Source organism: Lagopus muta, chromosome 5 (genome assembly GCF_023343835.1).
Source record: "Lagopus muta isolate bLagMut1 chromosome 5, bLagMut1 primary, whole genome shotgun sequence".
Classification (NCBI taxonomy): Eukaryota; Metazoa; Chordata; class Aves; order Galliformes; family Phasianidae; genus Lagopus; species Lagopus muta.
The window spans coordinates 10356665-10382187 of record NC_064437.1 but is presented as its reverse complement, the minus strand read 5'-3'; the positions used below and the strand labels follow the sequence as shown (position 1 = coordinate 10382187).

The following is a 25523-nucleotide window of genomic DNA, read 5'->3' as shown; positions in this document are numbered from 1 at the left end:
CTGGGGCAGGGCAGGAGGTGGGCACGGAGGTGGCACCGTCTCGCCGTGGCCCCGGTGCTGGCGGCAGCCTTTAACCTCCCTTGCAGGGCACCCCTGGGGCTGCTGTGCACGGAGGGCAGAGCAGGCCTCCAGAAAGGCAGTGCTGGCAGCGCTGCTGAGGCAGCCATGGGTGGACATGCAGGGTGTTCGCGTTTCCTATCAGGAAACGTATCAGCACACGATGGTTTCTGGCATGCAGTGCTTTGGATTAAAATGTGCGAATGGTAACAAAAAGGGGTATTTTTGTCTTTTTTTTTTTTTTTTTTTTTTTCTTTTTTTAAGTCTAATGTGATTCAGCAGAAAAATTCAGGGCTGTGAGTCCAGCAGAAATTCAGGTGTTCTGTGCACACTGTGGTCTTTCCATGTTAGAGGTGTGGTGGGCACGGCTGCACTGGGGTTGCTGGTTCCTTGCCAGGAGATGCAGGGCCATTGCTGAATGTCCCCATGAAACCTCCTGGAGAAGTCTCCTTCCTGCCTCCAACTCAAGGGATCTGCACAAATAGAAACCTCCAGGAAAAAAAAAACAAAACGCAAAGGAAGATGTTTCCCCATCCTTGGAGACATTCGAGGTCAGGCTGGACCAGGCTCTGAGCACCTGATGGAGCTGCAGCTTTGCAGGGGAGTTGGACTAGATGGTCTTTAAGGGTCCCTTCCAATGCAAATGATTCTGTGATTCTATGATTCTGTAGGTGTGGTTGGCTCTGGTTCCTTCATGGATCCCCAAGATCTGCCTAGTGTGGGGAGCTGATGGTTAATGGATCCAGCTCCCCAGCAGACCACAGCAATGCCCTGGTTCCCCTTCATGCAGCTAGTGGATATGTGCTTTGCTCTCCAAGGAGCGTGCTGCAAGGCCTGCTTTGCAGAGTGTCCCCACAAAGTGTGCTTGTTCCACATCAATAATCCCTTTATCACAATGATTCATCATGTTGGACAACATTTCACAAAGTGCATCACAGTCTATTGTTCTGCCTGCATGGCTGTGCCGCTGCTGACCGTGGCGCACACTGCCCATCTCAAACATGGGTAAGCATGAGATGGCACAATAGCAATTATAGCCCTGAGCATGACTGACCTCTACCACCAGTAAACTATAGGAAGCAGCCATCTATTTATGTATTCACCTATCTATCCCCCTTCCTGCAGCTGTACTGAGCTCACTGATGAGTCCCTGACCTGAAGAGCTTGCAAACAAGCTTTGGATTGACAGGCGTAGCAACACCAACTGCAGGAGGAATCAGCTGCTGTAATTAGCCCCTGTGTTCAGGTTGGGCAGCCAAGGCCACACGTTCATCATTTAAAGACGACCCTGCCCTCGGGTCTCCCAAAGACTGACTCCCTTGCCTACACTCCCTGCTGAGGGATGTGGTCAGTGGGCATGATGGGGTGGGTTGAGGTTGGACTGGGTGATCTTAGAGGTCTTTTCCAACCCAACAATTCTGTGTCTTACAGGGCAAATGTAGGCAGCTGTACGCAGTGCCCATTTTTCAGGGTCTCTTCATCACTCAGGGAGCTGCTGGTGGCAGCATATGGCAGCCAGGCGCTGGGGTGGCACAGCACAGTCCCTGTCTGCTGCCATCACTCTGCACTGCTTGGGCCCCATACAGCCCCAGAGCGCACTGTAAATAGTCGGAAGCGATGAATGGATTTCCCTTTCCTCTCCATGTGTGCTTTAGATTTTTGGCCGGATACAGCATGGGCTTGGGACACACCAAAACATGGATCTTTCTCCCCGGCAGGCCAGGCTTTCACATGGGAACAGCTCAATACACCGCATGCAGAGCAGTGTGTGGTCAAGTGGGTAAAGATTGCCGTGATTTCCTCAGGAATACCACGCATTTACCCCTGCCCTGCGCCTGCCTGAGCCCACCGTGGCCTTACAAGGTCCCTCAGCATACAGTGTGGCTGCAGCCATGGCGAGGCCCTGATCTTTCCCCTGGGTGTAGCTCAAGGACAGACGGTTTCTGAAACAGGAAAGAGGGAGACAGGCTGGAAGGCGGTCAAGGAAAGCCAGACTTTCTGCTGCTTCCAGCTTCCTCCCAGATGTGTTTATGGCCCTGCAGAGGAATCTTCCCCCCCCAGCAGCTGCTGCCCTCCTGCCCAGGCTGTCCAGATGTTTTCTGCTGTGAGGGCTCTGCTCAGCCACTGCCAAACTAACCCCTCTGCCTCATTTTGTGGCAGAGTGGCTGTGAGGTCCCCACTTTCCTGCCACTCAGCCCTACAGGGACACGGATGCGGCTGTGGATGCCGGCATCCTGCTGGGGCATTCTGTACACATTGCACTACCATATCAGCATGTGGAAGTGCGGGGGAAAGCAGCAGGGCAAGGAGCAGCAGTAGGACTTCGCTACCACTTGGTCACCTCTCTGTGGTGGGGACATGAGCTGGTAGCCCATGCAGGCTCATGGTGGCCAAGGTGTGCACGGCCTCGGTGCCGGGGACAGAGCCCATGAGGGTCAGCTCCCGCCTGTGGCTCCTGGAGTCAGGGCTGGCTCTGAACAATGGGTGGAGAGCAGGAAACGCCGCATGGGAAACAGGATTTGGCTCCGCCGCCGCCGCCGCCAGCCGCGGCCCCTTGGCCCCTTTCCTTTCCCTGCTCCACAGAGCCCTTCCCATAGCCGCGGGGCATGCCGAGGCGATGAGGATGCCGCTGCACGAGCAGGCTCGGGCGTGAGACCCTGACTACTGCAGGCGAGAAAGGGCTGGGGTACCACCCGGTCAGGCTGGAGCTCAGCATGGCTGGGGGCACCCTGAGAGCGCCGTTCTAGCCCCACGGGAGAGCCCCACTGGGCAACCAACCTCAGTGGCCCCTTTGCCACACAGCTGGGCAGCAGCCGAGTGGTGGGGACGAAGGCATCATCCACACCATGCCCCAGCTATGATCCAGAGGAAGGGGTCCTGCCCCCCCTGGTGATCAAGCGAGAGTGCTGAGGCAAGATGGAGAGTGTGGGACAGGGATCCTGAGCCTCCACTCATGTGGAGCCCGTAGTAACTTGCCACCACTGGCTCTGTCACTCGTGGTTGGGATGTGCTGGATATTTTCCTGTGCCAGATTTGGGACATACTTCAAGGACATGGGACTCCAGTTTTATCTTCTGCTTCTCTTCCCATGGATGGCAGGTAAATGACTCCTTTCCCTCTGCCCTGCAGGTAAGCCCATTCCCCAGGGGGGTTTCGTGGGGCGAGGAAGCTGTGGTGGTCCCAATGAAGCAGGGACTCAGGAGGGGCATGAAGGGAGAAAACATCCCTTTGATATTGGTGGATTGGAGCACTTGGGGCTGAGCTTTGGGGCTGAGCTATCCTCCTCTGTACCCCAGCTTAGGACAGGGGCACAGGCAGATTGCAGGAGGAGGAACCTCATAACACTGCGCGCTTGGCTCATGCAGTAACCTGAGCCCATGGGGATCTCCAAAAAGAGACTGAAAGTGTCCACTGTGCCATCTGATAGCCTGCGGGCAAGAAGGACTTGGAAATGGGGTTAAGGTTTGGGTTATGGGGTCTATCCCTGTAACTGACCTAGATAGAGGAGGCCATGTCCTGGTCTGGCTGTGACATTCTCTCATGTTCCCCTCAACAGGGGCCATTCTGGACATCACCCTGATTGCCAACGTGCAGAGCCTGTCCCACTCTGACTTCTTCCTCTCCTGCATCATGGGCGAGCGCGACGTGAGCTACCTGCAGATTGAGCGGGAGAACAAGATTGTGATGACGCATCCCAAGACAGGCTTCCAAAACTACCGCAACCGCAGCAACTACGTCCAGGCCAGGGGCTTCTCTATGCCTGACCTGGTGGGGATCCTCTACTGCCTGGGGCGCACACCAACAGAGCAGGCCCAGGTGGTCTACGTGCACAACAGCCACAATGGTAAGCGCTTGAGTGGGCTCTGGGGAGCGTGATGCACTCACTCACTCACTTACTCACTCGAGGCCAAGTTTGATGGGACCTTGGGCAGCCTGATCTACTGGGTGGAAGCTGGCCCACAGCAGAAGGCTTGGAACTCGATGATCTTTAAGGTCCCTCCCAGTTTAAGCCATTCTGTGATTCACTGAGGCTAGGTTTGGGGTCTGTTGGCACCGTGGCAGCTCTTGAGTCAGCAGGCAGCTACTGCTGTGCCCAGCCCCTCTGGCCTTTGTGCAGAACATGAGAGAGCCACCACCAGGTGGACCGCCACCAGGTCTTGTCTCGCTCAAGCACTGGGTGTGAGTGGCGGCCATTTGGATGTTTGTGTGGTGCGGGGGGTTGATCTGCGGCGTACAGGAGGTGACAATTGGTGCAGTGAAGAAGCTTTTTCACCCCGTGAAGATAGGAGAAAGTTTTTCGGCTGAAGGAGCATGGCCCAACTCCAAGAGCGCTTCATGGCCACCGCCCCAGGGAGGTGTGCGGGAAGGGCGGCTGCAGGCAGTGGGTGGGAATGGTGCCCATGAGCAGGGCAAGGTCCAGGTGGAGGGAAGCCAAAGGAAGTGGTGAGGTCTGGCAATCATCAACCAAAAGCGGGTGCCATCAGGCAGTGCCAGCCCCTGGTCCCACTGGCATGTCTGGCTCTGCCCTCCAGCAGGTTCCTGGGGAGGGCATGGGGTTCACCTCCTGCTTCTGCTCCTTGTTAGGGCCATAGAAGCCTAAAGGGCATCACCACAGTGGGATAATGCCCAAGGGGACATAGTCCCCAGCACTGCCCTCACTGACTTCACAACTCTTGAGACTTCACTAAGTTATTAGGACAGCAATTCTCTGTGATAGGTGTTTGCTACTGGGTGTTTTCAAGCTCTTTGTTAGAAAGTTTTGGCTAAAACAAGACATCTCCCTGCCCGTGTTAAAATACAGCTCTATCACAGTGTTTTGAGCTGCTCCAATATCTCCAGCTGGGGAACAGACTGCGATAAGGACCATGCCAGTGGGGCACAAGCATCCTCTTAAGAGCAGGGATTGCTCTTTGTCCTTGACCAGAGGCTCACACTGAATATGGCAGCGGCCTTATCAGAAACAGAGACAGCCGGTCTGGGCAAACAGAGCTCTGGGAGGCACCAAGGGAGGAAAGCAGAGCACTGGAAAGTGGAACAGCAGGCACAGGGTGTGCAGGGACAGAGGGGCACGGACACATTGCTACGTTAAGGGAATGAGGGGGGCTTTGCACACTGACGTGGCATTTGTGTCTCCCTATATATGAGTGAGGTGGTCAGTGGGACCCAGGTTTGTTCACTGGCCCAAAGCCCCTGCAGGAGTTAGAAGCGCCAAAAAAGCTGATGCTGCTCTGTTTAATTTAGATAAGGAGAAGTTTAGAAAAAAAAATGAGGAAGATTGATTGAAGGAAAAAGTAACAAAAAAGTTAAATCTTTGCCAGAGGAGTGAGGTTCTGTGTAAAGAAACCATGCTGAGGGCTCAAGCGTGCATTGAATCAGCTCTCACAGTGCAGCTGAGTGCTCACAATAGCATGTGTAGGGAATGCTGCCCAAGGACAGTGAGTATCTTCTAAGATGCATGAGAGCAGAGGAAGGATTATCAGCTTTGAAAGTAAAAACACAGGAAAAAGAGACCAATCAGACCCGCAGAGGCAGTCTGAGAAGGGTTTAAACCCAACAAACTGTTTTGTCAGATCACCGAGCAGAGAGGTGCCCGGAGGGGCCACAGCAGAAAAAAATAAATTATTTTATTTTTGCATCTGTGAGCACAATAGGGAACTTCAGGAAATCTGTCAGAGGATCTGTCTAAAATTACAGCACTGATAAGAGAAGACAGACAATAAATAGCTGAAACAAACATTGCCAGGACCTCTCCTTGCCTTGCAGCGGTGCCAGCGGTCAGGCTGCAGGGCTGCTGGTGTGCTGCCAGCAGGAGTCAACCTGTGGTTGTTGGAGCTCCTGGTTCTCAGGATGAGATGTGGTGTCTGCTCAGGGCATCAGACCCTGGCTGCAGCAGTGCGTTTGTGGCTACAGTGTAGGACCAGGGCTAAAGCTGGGAGAACAATACTGGGCATATGGCAGAATAAATAGATATAAGCTGGCAGGATGCTGGGCTGCAGGCACCACTGCTCCCACACAGCACAGCCAGTTGAAGGGTGTGTGATCTGGCACACTGGGAGGCTCTGGCAGCCAGTATCCGAGTGTCCTTTCTTTTGTGTCATTGCTGGCACGCCCAGGGCTTGGTTTCCCAGTGCTTAACATATTTATAGTCTGGTTTAGGCTCAAAGTTGTGCCCAGGCTGACTCACACTGTAGCTATGAGAGTGGTGCATACCCCAACACCTTGGAAATTGGGTAAACATGTGAGTACTCTGCTAGAGGGAGGCAGAGACACAGGTCCTGCCTCTTGCCTACACCCCTCCCAGTCTGGCAGCAAGCAGCGTCTCATGCTGTCATATCTCCCCAGGCTGCTGTCACAGCATCCCATGCTGGGACAGCGCAGGACACCCCAACCCTGGGTAACATCCCTGGTTCCCTGTGGCTCCTCTGCCTGAGGTGTGTGGATGGAGATGTGCGTGGTGATGTCCCCACAGAGAGGTGTGTTAGGACTGCACAGCGGGGCGGCTCATCCAGGCTCTGCCCTCAGCCTGCACCTCCTTCTCTTTGGCAGCCCACCTCTTCCCGGTGAAGGCCACGCAGTCTGTGAACGTTGGTGAGCCGGCCACCTTCTCCGCCAGGGTCCTCAGGAGGAAGGAGATGGATGTAATGTGGAAAAGAAATGGCAAGTGGCTTCACAAGCAGGGCTGCCACCACTCAGTGCCCTGCACCAGCCCTGCTCCTAGTCGCCCTCACTTCCTGACCCCAGGGTGCAGCAGTCCCCAGGTCACCCCCTGTCTCCCCGCAGGTACGTACTACCAGACCACGGACCGAGGCGAGGTGCGGGGTGATCTTTTCACTCTAACGCTCCCAAATGTCAGCATAACTGAAAATGGTGTCTACAGTGCCACTTTCATGGGAGACAGCCCTCTGTGGAGTGCCTTCTACAGGCTTATCGTTAGAGGTGAGTGGGGCCAGGGAAGTGGCACTCCACTGTCCCATCCTGTATGTTGGGGACGCACGGCCCAGTGCCAATCCACATCCTTCTGCTCTCCCTGCAGCGTGTGCTGCAAAGAAATGGGGTCCATCCTGTGAGAAGGACTGTCCCGACTGCCTGAATGGGGGCATCTGTCATGACCATGTCGGTGAATGCATCTGTCCTCCTGGCTTCATGGGCACCAGATGTGAGAGAGGTAGGTCCAGTGGCTGCTTCTGCCCTGACGAGATGAGCTGTGTCCCACTGCACTCCAAGATCTAGTCACCATGGCCAGAAACTCACAGCACCCTCAGCATCTGCCCATTCCCAGTACCCCCTACTTCTATCACCTTGGCGGGACAAACACTGGGGCAGGAACTCCTTGCCTGCTGGGGATGGTGCTAGGGAACTCCATGAAGCACTTGTTTTCCAGCCTGCCGGGAAGGCCAGTTTGGCCGCAACTGCCAGGAGACGTGCCAGAGAGCCCAGGGCTGCAGGGGGCTGAGCTTCTGCCTGCCGGACCCATATGGCTGCTCCTGTGCCTCGGGGTGGAGCGGCTCCCGCTGCAGCCAAGGTATGGGAACATGGGCAGTATCCTGCCTTGCCTGCTGGCTTGAGCACCAGCACAGGCTGAGCACGTGCACCCATACAGTGTGGCCAGGGGTAGCAGTGGACTCTCCTCTTCCCACAGCCTGTCCCCCAGGATACTATGGCCCCGACTGTGCTCTGATGTGTACCTGCCGGAATGGTGGCAGCTGCAATCGCTTCAGTGGCTGCATCTGCCCTGCAGGCTGGCATGGGCAGCACTGTGAGAAGTCAGGTGAGGCTGGCACAGGGCCATGGAGGGGCTTTGTCCCCTGTGGGTGGGCTCCTTCCTCATTAAAGGGAGCTGATACCAATCTCCACAGCCAGGTGGGCAGCCTGCCTTGCTGGTAAAAATAGCCCCCAGACCTATGGTACCCAAACTGTGGTACTGTACGAGGGAGAGTAGTCTGGCTTTCCCTAATTAGATGTGCCAAAGAGCATCCCTGAGCCTGGAGTGTGGGGTGGATCTGAGCTGGAACTCAGTGCTCAGACATGACCCCCAGCACCGGGAAAGGTCTGATTGTCCTTGGTGAACAGGGAGAAGTGGGATGAGCCCTAATGCTGGTTTCTCCATACCAGACCGCTTCCCCCAGATCATCAAACTGGCCTCGGAGCTGGAGTTCAACCTAGGCTCAGAGCCCATCATCAGCTGCGTGGCCACCGGCAACCCGCTGCCCGCAAGCGATGGCGTGGAGCTGCGCAAGGCTGATGGCACCATGCTCAAGGTACCTCAGAAGCCGTTCCCTTTTTTCACCTCACTGCCATCCTTTGGCACTGTCCCTGCACCCAAATGGCAGAATCCCCAACATGGTGGGTGGCAACTCCACCAAGTGGTAACCCTGGCTGCCATGGTGGCTGATAGCACCTCTGTGCCCACAGCTGGTCAAAGCCATTATAGAGTCGGGGCAGATCACGTGCGAGTTTCAGGTGCAGCATCTGACGAAGGCTGACGCAGGGCTCTGGGAATGCCGAGTCTCTACTACTGGGGGCCAGGACAGCCGGAAAGTCAAGGTCAACATACGAGGTGAGGAAAGAACTGAGGGTGCTGGGTCACAGCGTGGCAATGAGACCCCCCACAAGTGGACTACATGCCACTCATCTTGTGTCAGAGTGGCAGCAGTCAGGTTTGAATGGTGATAAAACATTTGTTGGGATCTTCCCTTACCTGCCAAAGCTGGAAGGGGGCAAGAATCTGTAGATGTCCTCATACTCTGCTCCTGATTGCTCCCAGTCCAACTGATATAATTCCTTCCTTCACCTCCAGTGCCACCAGCACCCCTGAGCCCGCCCCGGCTGCTGGCCAAGCAGAGTCGCCAGCTCGTGGTGTCACCTGTGGAATGCTTCTCTGGTGATGGACCCATTGTCTCTGTCAAGTTGCTCTACAAGCCCAAGGATGATGTCTCGGTGTGGTCGTCCATTGTGGGTACGTGGCTGTCAGAATGGGTACCTGGCTCCTGTGAAGAGCCTGGGGTGCGCAGAGGTCTCCATCTCGCTCAGAAAGACCCCTCTGTAGTGACACTGGTAGGACACTGGTGATAGGGTGGGGTATGGATTTGATATGTCCTCTTGGTTAACAGTTGACAACAGTGAAAACATCACTCTCATGAACCTCCGGCCGGTGACCGCCTACGTTGTCAAGGTGCAGCTGAGCCGACCAGGGGATGGTGGTGAGGGCAGCAAGGGACCTGAGGCCATTATGGTGACTGAATGCCTAGGTGGGTCCCCATCCCATTACTCTGAACCTTTCCCTGCATGGTGCAGGGTCTACCAAGCCCCATGGCTGACATACAGTGAGGTTTCACTTTTTGTTCACAGAGCCCACAGTCAAGCCTGTGATTGAAGGTTGGTCTATTGAGGAGAAAAATACCCTTCACGTCAACTGGAAATTGCCGAGTAACCATGAGCCTGCACATGGGTTCATTGTCCATCTCTTTGACTCTGCAAAGCAACTGGTCTTCAAGAAAAACATCACATCCATTTCTGTGCTCTCTGCACACATTGGGGGCCTGGAGTTCAACAAGGAGTATGGGCTGGAGGTGCTGGTGTACCACTGCACCAGTCTGGGGCCCCCCTCTGATCTCTACAAGGTCATGATCAACAGCAAAGGTGGGTGACATGTGAGGCTGGGGTGGGGGAGTTGCTTGCCCTAGAATGTGGGAGACTTCAGGAGTCATTCCCCACATGCACCTTGTGGAGAATGAGAGCCCTGTAAAATCATAGAATCTTCTAAGCTGGAAAGGACCCTTAAAGGCTGTCTAGTCCAACTTCCCTGCAATGAACAAGGACACCTGCAGCTAAATTAGGTGTTCAGAGACCCATCCAGCCTGATCTTGAGTGTCTCCAAAGACAAGGCTTCCACCACCACTTTGTGCAACCTGTTCCAGTGCCTCACCACCTTACTGTAAAAACATTCATCCTTATATCCAATATAAATCTCCCCTCTTTTACTTTGAAACATTTTCCCCTTGTTCTATCACAACAGACCCTGCTGGAAAGTCTTTCCCCATCCTTCTTATAGCCCTCCTTTAAAGTTAAATAGATAACCTGGCTTTAGAAAAAAGGAAAAAAAGAAATCCAGGGAATTCTAACATCTTATAAATGTAAGAGCAACCATTCCTGGGTTTGGCTGGTCCTGTATCCCAGCTCTGGTAGACTACGAACAGTTACTTGCAGGTAGATGCCAGGTACATGGCGAAATTGGTCCTCATGTTCTCACTAGATCAACAGCCTCCAGCACTATGCAGCTGAGAAGCATCCAGAGTGTGGCATTCAGGCCATGATGAATGATGACCAAATATAGATCTGTCCTTCATACCCACAGCCACACTCTGTCACACTTGTCTACACTTGTTGCCTTTCCAACACTCTGTAGTAAGAAGTTTCTCAGTGGGGGAAGAAAAAAGAAGGAAAAAAAAAAAGTTGTTTCCTTTTGCTTGCAATAACCCTGGTACACTTTCACCAAATGGCCACATCCCATCAGTCTGACCAAGCTTTCTGGTAAACCAGAAGGGAAGCAGAGCACAAGGTGTGGCTTCAGTGAGGTTGAGAGCAGTCTGGTACGTGCTGGGAGGGCTGTTAGGTGTCAGGTCTGCAGGATGTAGTGCTTTCTCTGCGCTGTACTTTCAGAGCTTTGGGTAACTGTGGGATGTGTGCTTTAGGATGTGGAGAAGGCTCAGAAGAGGAAGTGGGAATGATAAGATGCCTGACAAAAATGAGTTCATGTTTACCTCCTGACATCACGCCAGCATAAAGCAGAGGGTCTGTAGAGGTCCCTCAAGCCTGGCACAGCTCTGGTTGCCATTGCTGTTGACAGGAGCTGGAGGAGGCTTCTTCTGCCACCAGTGCTCAGCCGCTGCAGCATCAGGAGCCCTGTGCTGATGCTCCACTTCTCTTTCCAGGGCCTTCCTCCCCACGGTCGCTGTCAGCAGAGTCTGTGTCTGACACAGCCATCAGGCTCTACTGGCAGGTCCCTGAGTACCCCAACGGGGGCATCACCAAGTACATTGTAGAGCTGCAGCAGGTGGGGGGAACCAGCGAGCCCCAGTGGATTGACACCGACAATGGTGCTGAGACAACCAAGATCATTGGAGGCCTCAATGCCAGCACCACCTACCAGTTTCGTGTCCGGGCCAACTCCCATGTCCCAGGGGAGTGGAGCCAGCTGGTGAAAGCCAAGACCCTGGGGGATGGTGAGTGGGGAGCCCCTGCAGGCCTGCACCTGCACCAAGCCCCTTGGTGGGTGTCTCACCTCTGCACTCCAGGCACTACCAACTTTACGTCATGGCACTGGGAGCTGTGGTTTCTGCATGGGCTCCCAGTGTGCCGGCACAGGGCTGAGGTCTTGCTGCTCAGCCTTCCATGCAGCTCCATGCAAGGCTCATGGTCTACCATCCTTCTTTTTGGCAGGAGCACTGAGTGTGCCACCTAGCCTGGGCAGCCAGAGCACCGAGCAGTCGGGAGTAGACCAGCAGCTGCTCTTGGCCATCATCGGCTCCGTGTCCGTCACCTGCCTCACCATCCTCTTTGCCCTGCTGGCACTTTTTCTCATCAAGAAGAACTTTTTCCACCGGCGCCGCACCTTCACGTACCAGTCTGGCTCGGTGAGTGCTGCCTGCCCTGCCAGGACAGTGTCCCCAGCTCCCCACGTCCCAGCCCGATCCAGGTCACGCTCCATAGCCTCCAGTCCGGATGCAGCCAGACCTCACCTCCACACAGAGAGGGTGCGGAGCCCACCCTTGCCTGTGATACCTGCCCTGTTGGCACCGCCATGGGGTAGAGGGGTGCCCGATGCCTCTGACCTCAACTGCTCCCCTCTTGCAGGGAGAAGAGACCATCCTGCAGTTCAACTCAGGGACCCTGACCCTGACGCGCCGGCCCAAGCCACAGCCCGAACCCCTCAGCTACCCCATCCTGGAGTGGGAGGACATCAAGTTTGAGGACATGATTGGGGAAGGGAACTTTGGGCAAGTCATCAGGGCCATGATCAAAAAAGATGGCTTGAAAATGAATGCAGCCATCAAGATGCTGAAGGGTGAGCGTTGCGATGGGTCAGGCAGGATGAAGCAGGTGGGGAGGTAGCGGGGATGAGGTTGCATCCCGAGCAGCACTTTGGGCTGAGAAGGGGCAGGAGCTGTCTGTGGAGGACTGGTGGAAGGGTCCAGGTGTGCATCTCTGCTTTGCTTCCAGAGTTCGCCTCAGAGAATGACCACCGGGACTTTGCTGGAGAGTTAGAGGTGCTGTGCAAGCTGGGCCATCACCCCAACATAATCAACTTGCTGGGCGCCTGTGAGAACAAGGGTGAGGGCTGTCCCCCTTTCCCCACTGGCTACTGCCCTTTTTTGGAGACAGCCTTGTAAGACCTGCCTCTTCCTGCCCACAGGTTACCTGTACATTGCCATTGAGTATGCCCCTTATGGAAACCTCCTTGACTTCCTCCGCAAAAGCCGAGTTCTGGAGACCGACCCAGCCTTTGCCAAGGAGCATGGCACTGCGTCCACCCTCACCTCCCAGCAGCTCCTCCAGTTTGCTTCAGATGTGGCCAAGGGGATGCAGTACCTGAGTGAGAAGCAGGTATGTCCCCAGCACACGGGGTAGGGTTGTGTTCCCCTCTGGAGCAGCTTCTCCCTATCCCCATTTCAAGCCCCAACTCTCAGTTTGACTCTGGCCAGCCATGGCTCACTGCTATCCTCTCAGTTCATTCACAGGGACCTGGCAGCCAGGAATATCCTGGTGGGAGAAAACCTGGCCTCCAAGATCGCTGACTTTGGCCTCTCCAGGGGGGAGGAGGTCTACGTGAAGAAGACAATGGTGAGGGAGGAGCTAGGGAACTCCATGGATCCTTCATGGATGCAGAGGGCAGGATCCCCCAGCAATGGGAAGCCGTCTGGAAGATAGCTACACCATCCTCCCTCTTTTGGGATGTCCCCTGAGGGTCACCCTCTGTTTCCCCAGGGCCGCTTGCCAGTTCGCTGGATGGCCATCGAGTCCCTCAACTACAGCGTGTACACCACCAAGAGCGATGTGTAAGTCCACAGACACCGGGGCTGGGACACCCCTGTCCCTCTTGTCGGCCCCATCCAGTCTCACCATGAACCCCTTCAACTTGTCCCCCTCCTCATGAGTGGAATATGGCTGCTGGCTCCATCACAACCTAACCTACTATTTCAGGTGGTCCTTTGGCGTCCTTCTCTGGGAGATCGTCAGCTTGGGTAAGGCTCATCTTTTGTCCCCTCCACCCCCTCAGGTCCCTGCAGGTCCTCCTGCAGTTCTGGAGGGGACAACTCAGGGGATGTCAAGGGGATGAGGGCACCTCATGCCCCCACCACAAGCCACGTATGTATGTGGCTGCAGGGGGCACACCGTACTGTGGGATGACGTGTGCTGAGCTCTACGAGAAGCTGCCGCAGGGCTATCGCATGGAGAAACCCCGCAACTGTGATGATGAGGTGTAAGTTGGCAGTGCCCTGCATCCTCTCTACTATCTGTGGGAGTTCTTGATGGCTTCTGGCAGCCTATCCTGGTCCCCTGTGCACCACTGGTTGAATGCCCCATGCCTTCTACGCCATGCTTTTGTCTCCTGCCCACTTCTCCCCATCTCCCACAAGCAGCCTTTCTGCCCACCCCACCCCGTGCACACGCACTCTGTGCCCCCAGGTACGAGCTGATGCGGCAGTGCTGGCGCGACCGTCCCTACGAGCGCCCACCCTTTGCCCAGATCTCCATGCAGCTCATCCGCATGCTGGAGGCCAGGAAGGTGAGTGGCCACTTGACCAGCCACCCTCATGGAACCCCGCCAAGCACACCTCAGCATCTCCCCTGCTCCTGACTTGTGTTCCCATGCAGGCATACGTGAACATGGCTTTGTTTGAGAACTTCACCTATGCAGGGATTGATGCCACTGCTGAGGAGGCCTGAGGCTGCACCCAGCTCCATGCAGCTCCCACCAGCTTGTACCCCCATAGCGGAGGGGTAAACGCCAACCCCCAGTCTGCTGGGACACCTTCCCTGTAGCAGGACTGCACTGTGCCCTTCCCAGTTGCTTTCTGATGCATGCTGGCTGGGGGACACGTGTGGACAGCCCCAAAGGACAAGTGCCAGCTGTGTGCCCTACACGGTGTCTGCAGCAGAAAGAAGGGCCCGGTCCCCAGGAGCTGGGATGCTGCAGCCCACGCCCTGGCAGGAGACAAACATCCAAACTGCGGGGTGAGAAGTGGAAGCAGAGACCTGGCAGCTCCCTACCCTGCAGTTCTCAGCATGCTCCACTGCAAGCAGATGGTGAGCATCACTACGGCTTGGGATGCAGCAGCCCCAGTGAAGAAGGAATGATATGCACAGTCTCCAGCTCAGCACTTCCCCTTGGAACTCAATGGCTATGTTTTATGGTCAATAAACACTGTACAAGGGACAGCTGGCTCCAGTGGAGGGATGGGGAGTTGATGATTTGCTGCTCTTCTGGAGGATGTGCCCAGTCCCCAGCCTGTCCATGTGGGGTGTTCTGTGTGACCCCACAGCAAGGCATTTTTCTTTCTGGCTCTTTTCCCCAGATCACAATTCAAATGTGTCAATACCATTTCAGTTTCCCACTCTGGCTTCCAGTGCTACTTGGCAGCTGCAGCCATTGATGAGCATCCTCTGCTCCACGAGTGAGGTTGCCAGTGAAGCAGTGACAGGGACCAGCTGCTCCAGTGTGCCACCACCTCTGCACCTGCCTGCTGAGCTGTGAACATGGGGCAGCCATGCTGAACCAAAGGGTTTGTGCATGTTGCTTGCAAAGCCCTGTCATCAGATGGAGAAGGAAGTGGGACTGGATTGAAAAAACAACCTGACAAACTGGTGCTGGCTGCTCCCCCCTTCCCCTCCATGCCCCCAGGATGGCGGTGCCGTGAGGCAGATTGATGCCAACCTGCCTGTGGCACAGCGGGGCCACACAGAGTGGGGCAGCGCAGGCTGAGATGGAGCCGGAGCCACCGTCCCACACCCTGAGCTCTGACATGACACCAAAAGTGCAGGTATCCCCAAGTCCCACAGTTTGCCCAGCCCATAGAAGGGGCCTCCCTGCTTCCTCAGTGGCTGTTTTTCTTCCCACCCCATGCAGCCAGCCACAAGGGCAGGACGTGCCGCCTATCTGATGGGAGCAGTCTCTCTTGGCACTGTGGCTGCTGGTGGAGGGGCTGCAGCACGGTGGTTTTGGGCACGGGGAAGTGCTGGTGATGGGGTGAGGGGAGCCTCCAGCCAGGCTTCCTGAGCAGCACAGCCTACACTTCCCAGATAAAGGTATCACCCTGCAGAGCCGGGGCAGCAGCCGGGGTGCTGGGAAGTACCAAGCACAACAGGCGGGATGGCAGCCTGCCTGCACCAGGGCTGGCTGCCTGCTCTGCTCACTGCTGTCCTGCTGAGCCAGCACAGCCCTGCCGTGGACCCTGAGCCAGTGACATCCCAAGGTAGGTCCTGGGGTCATTATTCCCCCACGGGTGGATCACAGGATCTGTGCCCTGCGACAGCCAGAGAGGTGCGGGATGAGGGAGATGGCTTCAGGAGGGTCTGCTGGAGGATGTGTTCGGTCACACATGGGGCACTCCAGGGTGCTTGCAACAAAGGGGTATCCTGCTTCCTGCAGCTGCCAGCCACCAATTTGGGGTGGCAGCTCTCAGCCCCATGACATCATGCTGCTCCTACATGTAATGCAGTGGCACTGCCCAGCTTGGTGCCACCTTAGTGCCCCATGGGTTTTTTCCATCCAGCCCTGAGCCAGCCCCGGCAGGGTTACTGATGCTTTAAGCTCTCTCCCTAGGCCCTTTTACTCTTTCTAGAACACTATATAAAGCATTAACTGTACAAAACGTTTAATGTCATGCTCCTGTTTTCGCACTCATCCAAGATCTGTGGTCAGACTGCTATAGTGGTCATAGGAGCACCCTTTAAACCACCCCTACAGGTGCGGGGGTAGGAAAGGAGGCTTTGGGCTCACCTTTTGCTTCTGTGCCCAGAAACCACTGCTACAGTGCCAGCGCGATGCCTGAGCTTGCTTTGTGCCAGCTGCAGAGCTGTTCCTTGAGGGTGCTCTGGGAACCACAAGGCATGGCAGAGCAGAGGCAGTGCCGCCCTGGGGCTGGGTGGGGGGCACTGCCAGGGAAGGGCAAGAGAGGCTGGGGTGGCTGGGGGTGCAAAAAGGGAAGGGCAGGTAGGAGAGAGCAGGCTGTGGTCTGCGGGCAGAGCATATGGGTGGGAGGAAGAAGATGCCATCTGGGAAAGGAGGAACAGGGCGAGGGGTCAGGGCAAGGTAAGGGGCAGGGAGAATGAGGTGGACACCTGGCAGATATCTGGAGACTTTGGCATCCCTGTGCTCATTCCTTTCATCTGGGATCAGCCAGCAGCACAGCAGTAAGGTGTAATGCTCCAGTTCACCCCTGCAACAACAAGGAGATCAATGTGCTGGGGAAAGGGGGCAAGCTCTCCAGCAGAGCCCATTTGTTGCCAAGCACCCCCCCATGCCCAGGGCTGCAAACCCCACACAAGCCCCAGGCCCTTGCCGCTCCTGAAGCATTGCTCTCCTTATCGCACTTCCACGTGCCTTCCGGAGTGAGTCTAGCCGGGTGCTTCCCGCTGATCTCCAGAGCCTATCTGACCACAGGGCTATTTTGGGATGTTTGTTTGTCCCAAGGACCCCGTGTGCTGGGAAGGGGGAGCAGTGGTGATGTATGCATCCCTCCCTCAGTGCTGGTGGGGGACTCGTGCAGGAGGGGTCTCACAGGGGATGAGGCAGCCAGGGACTCCTTCATGCCCTCCCTCCCACCAGATGCCGTGTTGCTGGCAGAGGTGCCCGAGGACATCCTCTGCTTCTCCCGCTCCTTTGAGGATCTCACGTGTTTCTGGGATGAGGAGGAGGCAAGTGGGATACACTGCTTCTACTACTGGTACAGCAGGTAGAGTCCACGGGGACATGGGAAGGAGTGGTGACACTGAGGGACCGCTGCCATGGCCAGATCCCCTCCCTTCAGCTGGCCCCAGGCTCAGGGTGCTGGAGGAGCCCCATCTGTTCCTCAGGGATGCACCCACCATGTGTGCAGTCTCCACACAGCGCCGTGGGGCCAATGGGATGCGGCACATCTGCGTGTTCCCCAGCCAGGATGTGCGGCTCTTCACCCAGCTCCACGTTCTTGTCCTGGACGCTGCCACCAACCACACCAGGCACAGGCGGGAGCTCAGCGTGGATGCAGTGGGTGAGTCTCTCCCGTGGCACAACCCTAATCCCTACACCTAGGTGCCCCTTCCTCTTCCCACCCATCACTGGCAGCATCTGGGCCTTGTGGCTGCTGTAACACTGGAGATGCCCCGCCACATTTCTGCAGGTCTCATCGCCCCACCAGTGAACATCAGTGCCCACTGGGCAGGAGCCACAGGGCAGCTCCGTGTGTCGTGGCAGCCGCCACTTGCTGACTACCCCAACTTCTTTCTCTATGAGGTGTGCTACCATCCCATGACCCCCACAGTGACACCCCGTGGCACGGCACCCGGGGACCTCCCTGCCCATCCCACCAACGGAGCCCACCCACCTACAGCCAGGGGAGCTGCATCCTCCCAGGGAACAGGGCAAGTACGTACAGGGGCTGCGGGATCTGGGGCACGTGGCAGCCCCCCACCCTCACCACTCTCTTTAGGGGCTGGTACAGGCCAACACGTGGGTGATTCTCCGGGAGCTGCAGCCGGGGGTGAAGTACCACATCCAGGTGCGCAGCAAGCCTGATGGCACCTCAATGGATGGTGTCTGGGGGCCCTGGTCGGAGGTGGTGGTCGCAGAGACGCCCCACTCTTCTGGTGAGAGACTGTCCGTCTCCGCTGCTGGGGGCTGCAGAGTGCCCACACATGGGAGTTGGGTTCTGCGGGGTCTGGGAAGAAGCAGCCACTCTGCCCTGGCTCTCACCTGCTCAGGGGACATTGGGCTGCACTGCAGCACTCCCGACCTGAGGTGTGTGCGCTGTGTGTGGAGCTGGGACCCTGCAGAGCACCACAGCACCCATGAGCTCTTCTACCAGGCATCTCCGAGTGGGGCTGGCATGAGGTAAAGAGCACAGCAACGACACGGAGCTGTACCCCCAAGCAGAGAATAGTGGCAGCAGTACTAGCACCGCAGGGTGACCGGCTGCCCATTCCCTGCCACACAGGGATGAAATGTGGCAGCAGTGTGAAGAGACCAGCGTGGGGACACAGGGCAGACACACCTGCACCTTCCAGCCCACGGCCGGCAGCCCCATTGCCGTCCTGGTGAACATCACCCGGCTGCACGACCCACCCGTGCTCAGCTACTTCAAGGAGCCCTTCTGGCTGCACCAGGCCGGTGAGTCTCTGCACTCCACATCTGTCGCTCGGGGCGGGTTGCTGTCCCACGGCAGCGACACGTCCCCACCCCGCAGTGCTCACGGAGGCCCCGCGGGACGTGCAGGCGACGGCGGCACAAGGCCGGCTCACCTTGAGGTGGCTGCCGCCCCTGGAAGCGCTGGCGGAGCAACTGGAGTACCAGATCCGCTACGCCACGGACGACAGCCTCGACTGGAAGGTGATGCAGGGGCCGGCACGGGGCAGCCGCAGGCCCCGCACAGCCCCAACTCAGCTCTGCCTGCAGGTGCTGCAGGTCCCGCGGGCGGCCAGGAAAGAAGTGCTGGACCTCCGGCCCGGTGCCCGTTATCGTGCCCAGGTGCGGACGCAGCCCGGTGGGCCGCAGTACCGGGGCAGCTGGAGCGCGTGGTCCCAGCCCGTCGCGGTCGATGTCGCGGCTGAAGCGGGTAAGGGCCATGCGGGTCTGAGGGCGCCTGGGTGGGACGAGGAGAATCGACCGGCTCTGCGGAATCGCCCCTCCGTGGCAGGCTGGGTGATCCCGAGCGTGACGGTGGCACCGCTGATCTTCACCGGAGTGCTGCTGGGGCTGCGGTGCACCTTCCCGTCCCTGTACAGGTAAGGCCGTGCTGCGGGCAGCGGGGTGCACGCTGCAGCCGGGGGGCTGCCCACATCGCCCCGCCGCCTCCTCAGCAGCGTGAAGCAGAAGCTGTGGCCGCCCGTCCCCGACCTGCACCGCGCGCTGGGCACCTTCCTGCACGACAGCCCCAAGCAGGGCCAGGTGAGCGCCGGGCCGGGCCGCCTCCGGCCGTCCCGCAGCCCCGGGGCCGCCCCGAGCGCATCTCCTCCCCCCTACCCAGCCCTGCGCCTTCTACAAGCAGCCGCCGGAGGACGCCGTGCTGCCCTGCCTGCTGGAGGTGCTGCCCGGACCCCGCGGCGAGCCAGGGGATCCTCCGCCAGAACCCGCTGCCAGCCGCCCGGCGCCCAGCACGGACATCGCCAACCACTCCTACCTGCTGATGGGCGGCTGGGAGCCGCGCGGAGCGCCCTCGGCCCCTTTTCCCCCTGGGATGTAAAATATAGACCATAAAATACAGACCAATCACGCGGTCTCCCCGCTCTTTCGCGCCGCCTCCGCCGCCCCGCCCCACGCCCGGGCAGACCCCGCACCTCGACCCTCGCCGCCCCCCCCACTGCCGGGCAGACCGCACCCCGGCGGGGAAAGCCCCGCCCCACTCTGCGGCTCAGCCAATCGCAGCGCGGCTGCGCGAGGTCGCCATGACAACGTGCGGCGGTTTAGATTTGAAGCGACCAACGGGAAGGGAGGCCGCGCGGTTTTAAAAGCCGAAGTGAACGGAAGGGGGGCGCTGCGTGAGGCTGAGCGGGACGCGGAGGTGAGAGGGGCCGGCGGCGGGGCTCCGGGCCGGGGGGCTGTCTAGGCCCGAACGGGGGAGGCCGTGGAGACGGGGGGCCCGAGGCGCGGCCTAACGGGAGGGGAGTGGCCGTGCCTGGCAGTGCCCCACTGACCGGCGGGTTGCCCGCAGCGCCATGGCGCACTTCGTGTTCGAGGCGGACCTGCACGGGCTGCTGAAGCTGGACACGCCGATCCCCAACGCCCCGCCCGCGCGGTGGCAGCGCAAGGCCAAGGAGAGCGCCGGCCCCAGCCCCGCCGCCAGCATGTCGCCCATGAAGCCGGCCAACCGCTCCTACAGCGGCAGCAAGACGCCGTCCAAGACCCCCGGTGAGCGGCGGGAGCGGGGTTGTGCCGGGCCGCGCTGGGATGCCGGGCGGGGCGGAGGGCGTCCCTCGCTTCTGGGTGCGCGGAGCTCCGCGCTGCGGCCGGGCGGACCGCCGCTTCCAGCATCTCGCCGGCCGCGCGATACGGCTCTGCTGGGACTCGGCGCGGCAGGGCTGCGTGCCTCGTCCGCTCCGTGCGCTGTAAGTGGGAAATGGCCTCCCTTTCTCCGTGAGCTCTGGCGCTGTTGTTGCGGCAGAACACGGGCGTTCTCTCTGTGGCCGCTCCCGATGTGAGCTCGCTGCCTTTATGCGGGGAGGTACGGGGGAGGCTGGGAATAGCTGCGAATTGCGGCTTGTGTGTTCTGAGCCACGGAGCTTGTCTCTGCTGTAGGCTAAACTGCTGAAGCGCCTCTTGGAAACGGTGTTCGTTTTGCTTTGGAAGTTTGTTGAATGCAAACTCTCTCAGTATCTCTAAAACAATATTTACGCATGTGAACACAGGCAAATCTGGATCCAAAGTCCAGAGCACCCCAACAAAAGCTGGGGGGGATCGCTACATTCCCAACCGCAGCACGATGCAGATGGAAATGGCCAATTTCCTCCTAACCAAAGAAAATGACCCTGCTGAAAATTCCCCTACCAAGAAGGTGAGCACAGTACTGTGATTAATATGATTGTCACTAAATACCTGATCCTTTGTGACTTGACACAGAGAAAGCAGCTTCTAAAAGCAGGTGTGGGGATGAGGGTCCCCACCAGCTCCACTTCCTGTGCTGGACCTTCAGGAGCCTGCAAGTGGAACCTGTGCACAGCCTGTACACGTGGGCTGAGCACATAGCTGCTCTGTAGAGGTATTTCCTTAAGCACAGGCTTCTGCTTTGGTCTGTGCAGCTTCTGACAGTGGAACTTGGGTTACTGAGACTTCTAAATAGAGGTTACAGAGATCTGTGAGCCTGAGCAGTGTGAAACTGCTGGCAGTAGCTATTCTAGGACAATAGAATATTGCACGGGGAGCAATTCTGGAATGTGCATGTAGTGCTCTGGAAATGTTTATGAAGCATTTGGTCCCTTGTGACTATAGCTTTCTTCATGAAAACAGCACCATGTCCTGCTGATGGTGTCTGAGGAAAAACCTACTTTGAGCTGCCTATATGCAGCTGAATCCCACAGTGCAACCAAACTGTCTTCTACCAGCTGCAGTTTTGTTTAAAGGTGGTATTTCAAATGAGACTTGCTGAGGGTAGCTTGTTTTTCTAGGAGCAACAGAAATCTTGGGCAGTGAATCTTAATGGCTTTGATGTAGAAGAGGCTAAGATTCTTCGCCTTAGTGGAAAGCCACAGAACGCTCCAGAAGGTACGATGCAGAGTGAGGGTGGTGCAATGCAGGGCCTGTTTGAGGGACTTGGGTACAGAGATCCGTGTGGGGAACTGCAACGCATGTGGCCCTATTTCTGGCCATGGGAGAGATCAGCTGATCTCAGAGTTCTTCACACACTGGAATCTCTCTCAGGTTTCCCGAAGTTCAGGGGTTGGCATAACAGCTGGCATGTAGTTTGTGTGAGGTTTCTCATTGTATTGCTTTATGAAAGCTGGGTTATGACTGCCAGTTGTTAACTTGCACTGCAGATAGTGTATTTTCCTGAAGTCTGCCTATAAAAGCTTTGAACTTCCTAGGCAAGAAAGTGAATGGTAATAGTCAAACATGTTCTTCTGAATTGGGAACCACTCTGATTCAGTAATTAATACTGTCAATAAGGCTATAACACAGTGCTCTGATATCCAGACCTCTTTTCCAGGACTTTGTTCTAACTGAAGGGGTTTTCTAGTTGGGTGAATGGTCAGGAGGAAGCAGGATATCAAAGCTGTTTCTCTGCACACAGGCTATCAGAATAACCTGAAAGTGCTCTACAGCCAGAAGACTACACCTGCTTCCAGTAGGAAGCATGGTAGATACATTCCCTCAATGCCAGACCGGATCCTGGATGCACCAGAGATTCGCAATGACTATTGTAAGTAGGCTGCAGTGTTGAGATCATTTTGAAGTGGGGTAAAAGACTTAAGCCAACATGGTCTGATGAACCAAAACTCTCTAAATGGGCTGTTTCAGTTTCTCATGCACCCAGACTGGCATTAACCAATTCTTGAGTGTCTCTGTGCTGCCTAATAGTCCAAAGCACCATGTGGGTAATTTGAACTGGGGCTACTTGACTGGGCATGGTGGATCCCTGGAGGCTGCCCCTTACCTGCATGCATGTGTGGCTGGTGCAGGTGGGAGATATGGCATTTGGCATTAGTGAAAATATTTCACTGCAGTGCTGTGTGAAGATGTGGGTGGGGTTCTGTGTGTAAGCACTGTGTCAGCTGCACTGCTCTTCCGAATTGTAGATCTGAATCTCATTGACTGGAGCTCTCAGAACTTCCTGGCAGTGGCTCTGGACAACTGTGTTTATCTGTGGAATCACTCTTCTGGGGAAATCATCCAGCTGCTGCAGATAGAGAATCCAGATGATTATGTATCCTCTCTGTCATGGATTAAAGAAGGAAACTACCTTGCTGTTGGCACAAGAAATGCTGAGGTCCAGGTGAGTGCAGTAAAATGAGAGGTGGCCTAAGGATTGCTGGAGCTGTGGGGCCTTGGAACAAAGTCTTGGCTAGCACAGGGCAGGTACAGTGTGTTCTGACTTGTCTTTATCCTTAGCACAGGGAAGAGGAGTGTTCTGGCACTTGTTACAGTTCAGTGAATTGCTGCCCATTGTGGGAGCAAAGGGCTGAAGTGGATGACTTGTGACAGAGGCCTGTAGAGAACTTGACACTGATGTGCTTCTCTGCCTGGGAGCAATATTGTTTGAAGGTGCCCTTATGCTCATGTCATCATTAGGCAGCACAAATTCTAAGTAGTTTTTTAGAGCTCTGTCATCTGCTCTCCAAAGGCCTGTAAGTGACCCTCACTGCAGTGAGAATCCTTCCTGTGGTCTTGTGACTATTAGTGGTTACAGCCTCTGTCTTGTGATGTTGAGGGTGCTAAGACTAGTATAAGGGAAGTGTCCCCACCCACCTGTGGCCAGTGATGAACTGCAGTAGCAAGGCAGACTCCAGGGATATTCTGATGCCTGGAATAACTGTTTCGTACATAAGAAATTAACTGCTGTTCCTATACAGAAAAGGTCAAATGCCAGAGTCTGTGTAGTAAAGTTTCCTGGCAAAGCAACAATGCTGCTGTTCCTTACCCTCTGGAGAACATAATACTCTTGCCTCTCTAGCTATGGGACATACAGCAGCAGAAGCGTCTCCGAAGTATGACCAGCCATTCTTCTCGGGTGGGGTCCCTCAGCTGGAACAGCTACATCCTCTCCAGGTAAAGCTGGGGGTGAAGCAGCATCCAGCTGCTGGACACAGTCAGTTGTGAAGAGGTTCTGTGGCTGCTCTGCTCATGTCAACAGGCCAGTGATGGTGGTTAACACTGGTTGAATCTCAATGGCAATAAAGGCAGCCTTGCAATAGCACAAAGAGCTTTTGGTGAAAATGAGCTAGTCTGACACTGTGAATCTCCTCTCTGCAGTGGGTCACGGACTGGCCACATCCACCACCATGATGTCAGAGTGGCTGAGCACCACGTGGCCACTCTTACTGGCCACACACAAGAGGTGTGCGGACTCAAGTGGTCTCTAGATGGTCGCTACCTGGCCAGTGGTGGCAACGACAACCTGGTGAACATCTGGCCATCTGTCCAGGGAGACAGTGGAGACTTCACTCCCATACAGACCTTCACTCAGCACCAGGGTGCTGTCAAGGTGAGTGCAGGCCTGCTGTGTGGATAGTGTGGGGGCATGTCTGTGTGAAAAGCAGGTGTGTAGCACTTGCTGCAGTCCCTGCCCTGGTGGAGAGAGGCTACCCTGGAGCTGCTGTGGCCTGAGCTCTGGAAGACACAGTAGGAAACAGGCTGCCTCCAGTACTTCTTAAAATGAACTGATTCTTCCTCAGGCTGTGGCATGGTGTCCGTGGCAGTCAAATGTCCTAGCCACTGGAGGTGGAACCAGCGACAGACACATCCGCATCTGGAATGTCTGTTCCGGCACCTGTCTCAGTGCTGTTGATGCCCACTCCCAGGTGAGACATAAACATCCTGGTGATAAAGTTCTTTCTGGCACACATGATGGCTCCTGAGGCCTGGGACAGGCCAGGGAGCCAGCAGGGATTCATCCTTGCTGATGAACATCAGCACAAGTAGCTTCCATGTCTTCATCGTATTTTTGCCTCTCCGCAGGTCTGTTCTATCCTGTGGTCAACAACCTATAAAGAGTTCATTTCAGGCCATGGCTTTGCACAGAATCAGCTGGTGATATGGAAGTATCCAACAATGGCCAAGGTCACTGAACTTCGAGGTAAGCTAGGCTCCCTGGGGAAGGGAGGGCTGAAGGCAGATTTGATCCTCAGTTCAAGTAGTCTGCTACTTGTCTAACCTGAAGCACCAATAATAAAAAAAAAGCATCCAGGGACATTCTCTAGAATTATAGGCTGAGGATGTGGGCTTCAGTACGTTATGGGGCATTGATGCAGGCTGTTGAGGCTTATGAGGGACACAAGTGCAAAAGATGGGGAGAACGATGGTTGCTCTTAAAATCAGCACAGCCCTGACTGTACACTTCCTTAGGTCATACTGCCCGAGTCCTGAACTTAACCATGAGCCCAGATGGTGTAACAGTAGCGTCAGCAGCTGCTGATGAAACACTGCGGCTTTGGCGCTGTTTTGAGATGGATCCCATAAAGAAGAAGGAAAAAGAAAAGGCAAACAGTGCCAAAAGCAGCATCATTCACCAGGGCATCCGATAAGTGCACAGGGTTGGTGTTGTGGGAAGCTGGGACATTGGCTTACACACTGTACAGTATTTTTAATGTTAATAAACAGCTTTAATTTGCCTTTGCCTTTTAAAGCTGATGGAAGAAAGTGCCATCTGTGGCTTAGATCAACAAGAAACTCGTCCCTGAGGTTTGTTTTCTGGGCAAGAAGTAGAGCACTATTTTAGGGCCAGCTTACAATATGGGGTTCACCCCTGGTAGCAGTAACTCTTCACAAGCTGAAGTTAATGTCTAGTCTGTGCAAGCTCTCTTCAATCCTTCCTCTGGTGAAGTCATAATCAGCATCCCACTCCCTTTGAACATCTTAAACTAATGGATACAGTGAACCTTTACCTGAGCAAAGACCACCCTGGCCAAAGCTGCCATGCTACTCTGAATGTGGAACTGCATTTTCCGGGGCTGTAGGGCTGCACCAGGGTACTGTGCACCCACCCCATAATGGGCTATTTGGAGAAGCCTGGAGAACTGCAGAGCTGTGAATAACATCCTCGTGTATGCAAAGCAGCTTA

General features: G+C 56.0%; 3 protein-coding genes across 13 annotated transcripts; all 3 read left to right on the top strand.

The window, feature by feature from the left end:
- Positions 1–2604: 2604 nt before the first annotated feature.
- TIE1 (tyrosine kinase with immunoglobulin like and EGF like domains 1) lies at positions 2605–14593 on the top strand. Of its 2 annotated transcripts, none has more exons than XM_048945022.1 (23): positions 2605–3156; positions 3614–3901; positions 6604–6714; positions 6838–6993; positions 7091–7222; positions 7439–7579; positions 7697–7825; positions 8170–8315; positions 8470–8614; positions 8855–9013; positions 9168–9305; positions 9406–9696; positions 10989–11279; positions 11497–11810; positions 11911–12121; positions 12277–12387; positions 12470–12660; positions 12784–12897; positions 13042–13112; positions 13258–13298; positions 13441–13537; positions 13744–13843; positions 13933–14593. In XM_048945022.1, exons 1-23 carry the CDS (start codon positions 3063–3065, stop codon positions 14002–14004), a joined length of 3543 nt encoding a protein of 1180 aa, XP_048800979.1. In that variant the 5' UTR covers positions 2605–3062; the 3' UTR covers positions 14005–14593. The 2 variants fall into 2 exon arrangements, with proteins under 2 accessions (XP_048800979.1, XP_048800980.1); XM_048945023.1 differs by having other exon boundaries at positions 2606–3156; positions 11497–11690; positions 13933–14535.
- Positions 14594–14812: 219 nt separating this feature from the next.
- Positions 14813–19620, top strand: MPL (MPL proto-oncogene, thrombopoietin receptor). 9 transcript variants are annotated; one of them, XM_048945032.1, is made up of 10 exons: positions 14813–15098; positions 16886–17309; positions 17439–17683; positions 17748–17904; positions 18019–18148; positions 18252–18424; positions 18501–18643; positions 18710–19038; positions 19114–19201; positions 19281–19620. In XM_048945032.1, the coding sequence occupies exons 1-10, from the start codon at positions 14985–14987 to the stop codon at positions 19494–19496; spliced, it is 2019 nt and encodes a 672-aa protein (XP_048800989.1). In that variant the 5' UTR covers positions 14813–14984; the 3' UTR covers positions 19497–19620. The 9 variants fall into 9 exon arrangements, with proteins under 9 accessions (XP_048800989.1, XP_048800990.1, XP_048800987.1 ...); XM_048945033.1 differs by having other exon boundaries at positions 16886–17012; positions 17134–17309; positions 17552–17683; positions 17748–18148; positions 18501–19038; XM_048945030.1 differs by having other exon boundaries at positions 18501–19038.
- Positions 19621–19715: 95 nt separating this feature from the next.
- CDC20 (cell division cycle 20) lies at positions 19716–25215 on the top strand. 2 transcript variants are annotated; one of them, XM_048945035.1, is made up of 11 exons: positions 19716–19814; positions 19965–20161; positions 20659–20804; positions 21415–21511; positions 22038–22166; positions 22543–22739; positions 23418–23512; positions 23717–23948; positions 24139–24264; positions 24422–24539; positions 24809–25215. In XM_048945035.1, the coding sequence occupies exons 2-11, from the start codon at positions 19969–19971 to the stop codon at positions 24985–24987; spliced, it is 1512 nt and encodes a 503-aa protein (XP_048800992.1). In that variant the 5' UTR covers positions 19716–19814; positions 19965–19968; the 3' UTR covers positions 24988–25215. The 2 variants fall into 2 exon arrangements, with proteins under 2 accessions (XP_048800992.1, XP_048800993.1); XM_048945036.1 differs by lacking the exon at positions 19716–19814 and having other exon boundaries at positions 19885–20161; positions 24809–24996; positions 25090–25215.
- Positions 25216–25523: the final 308 nt, after the last annotated feature.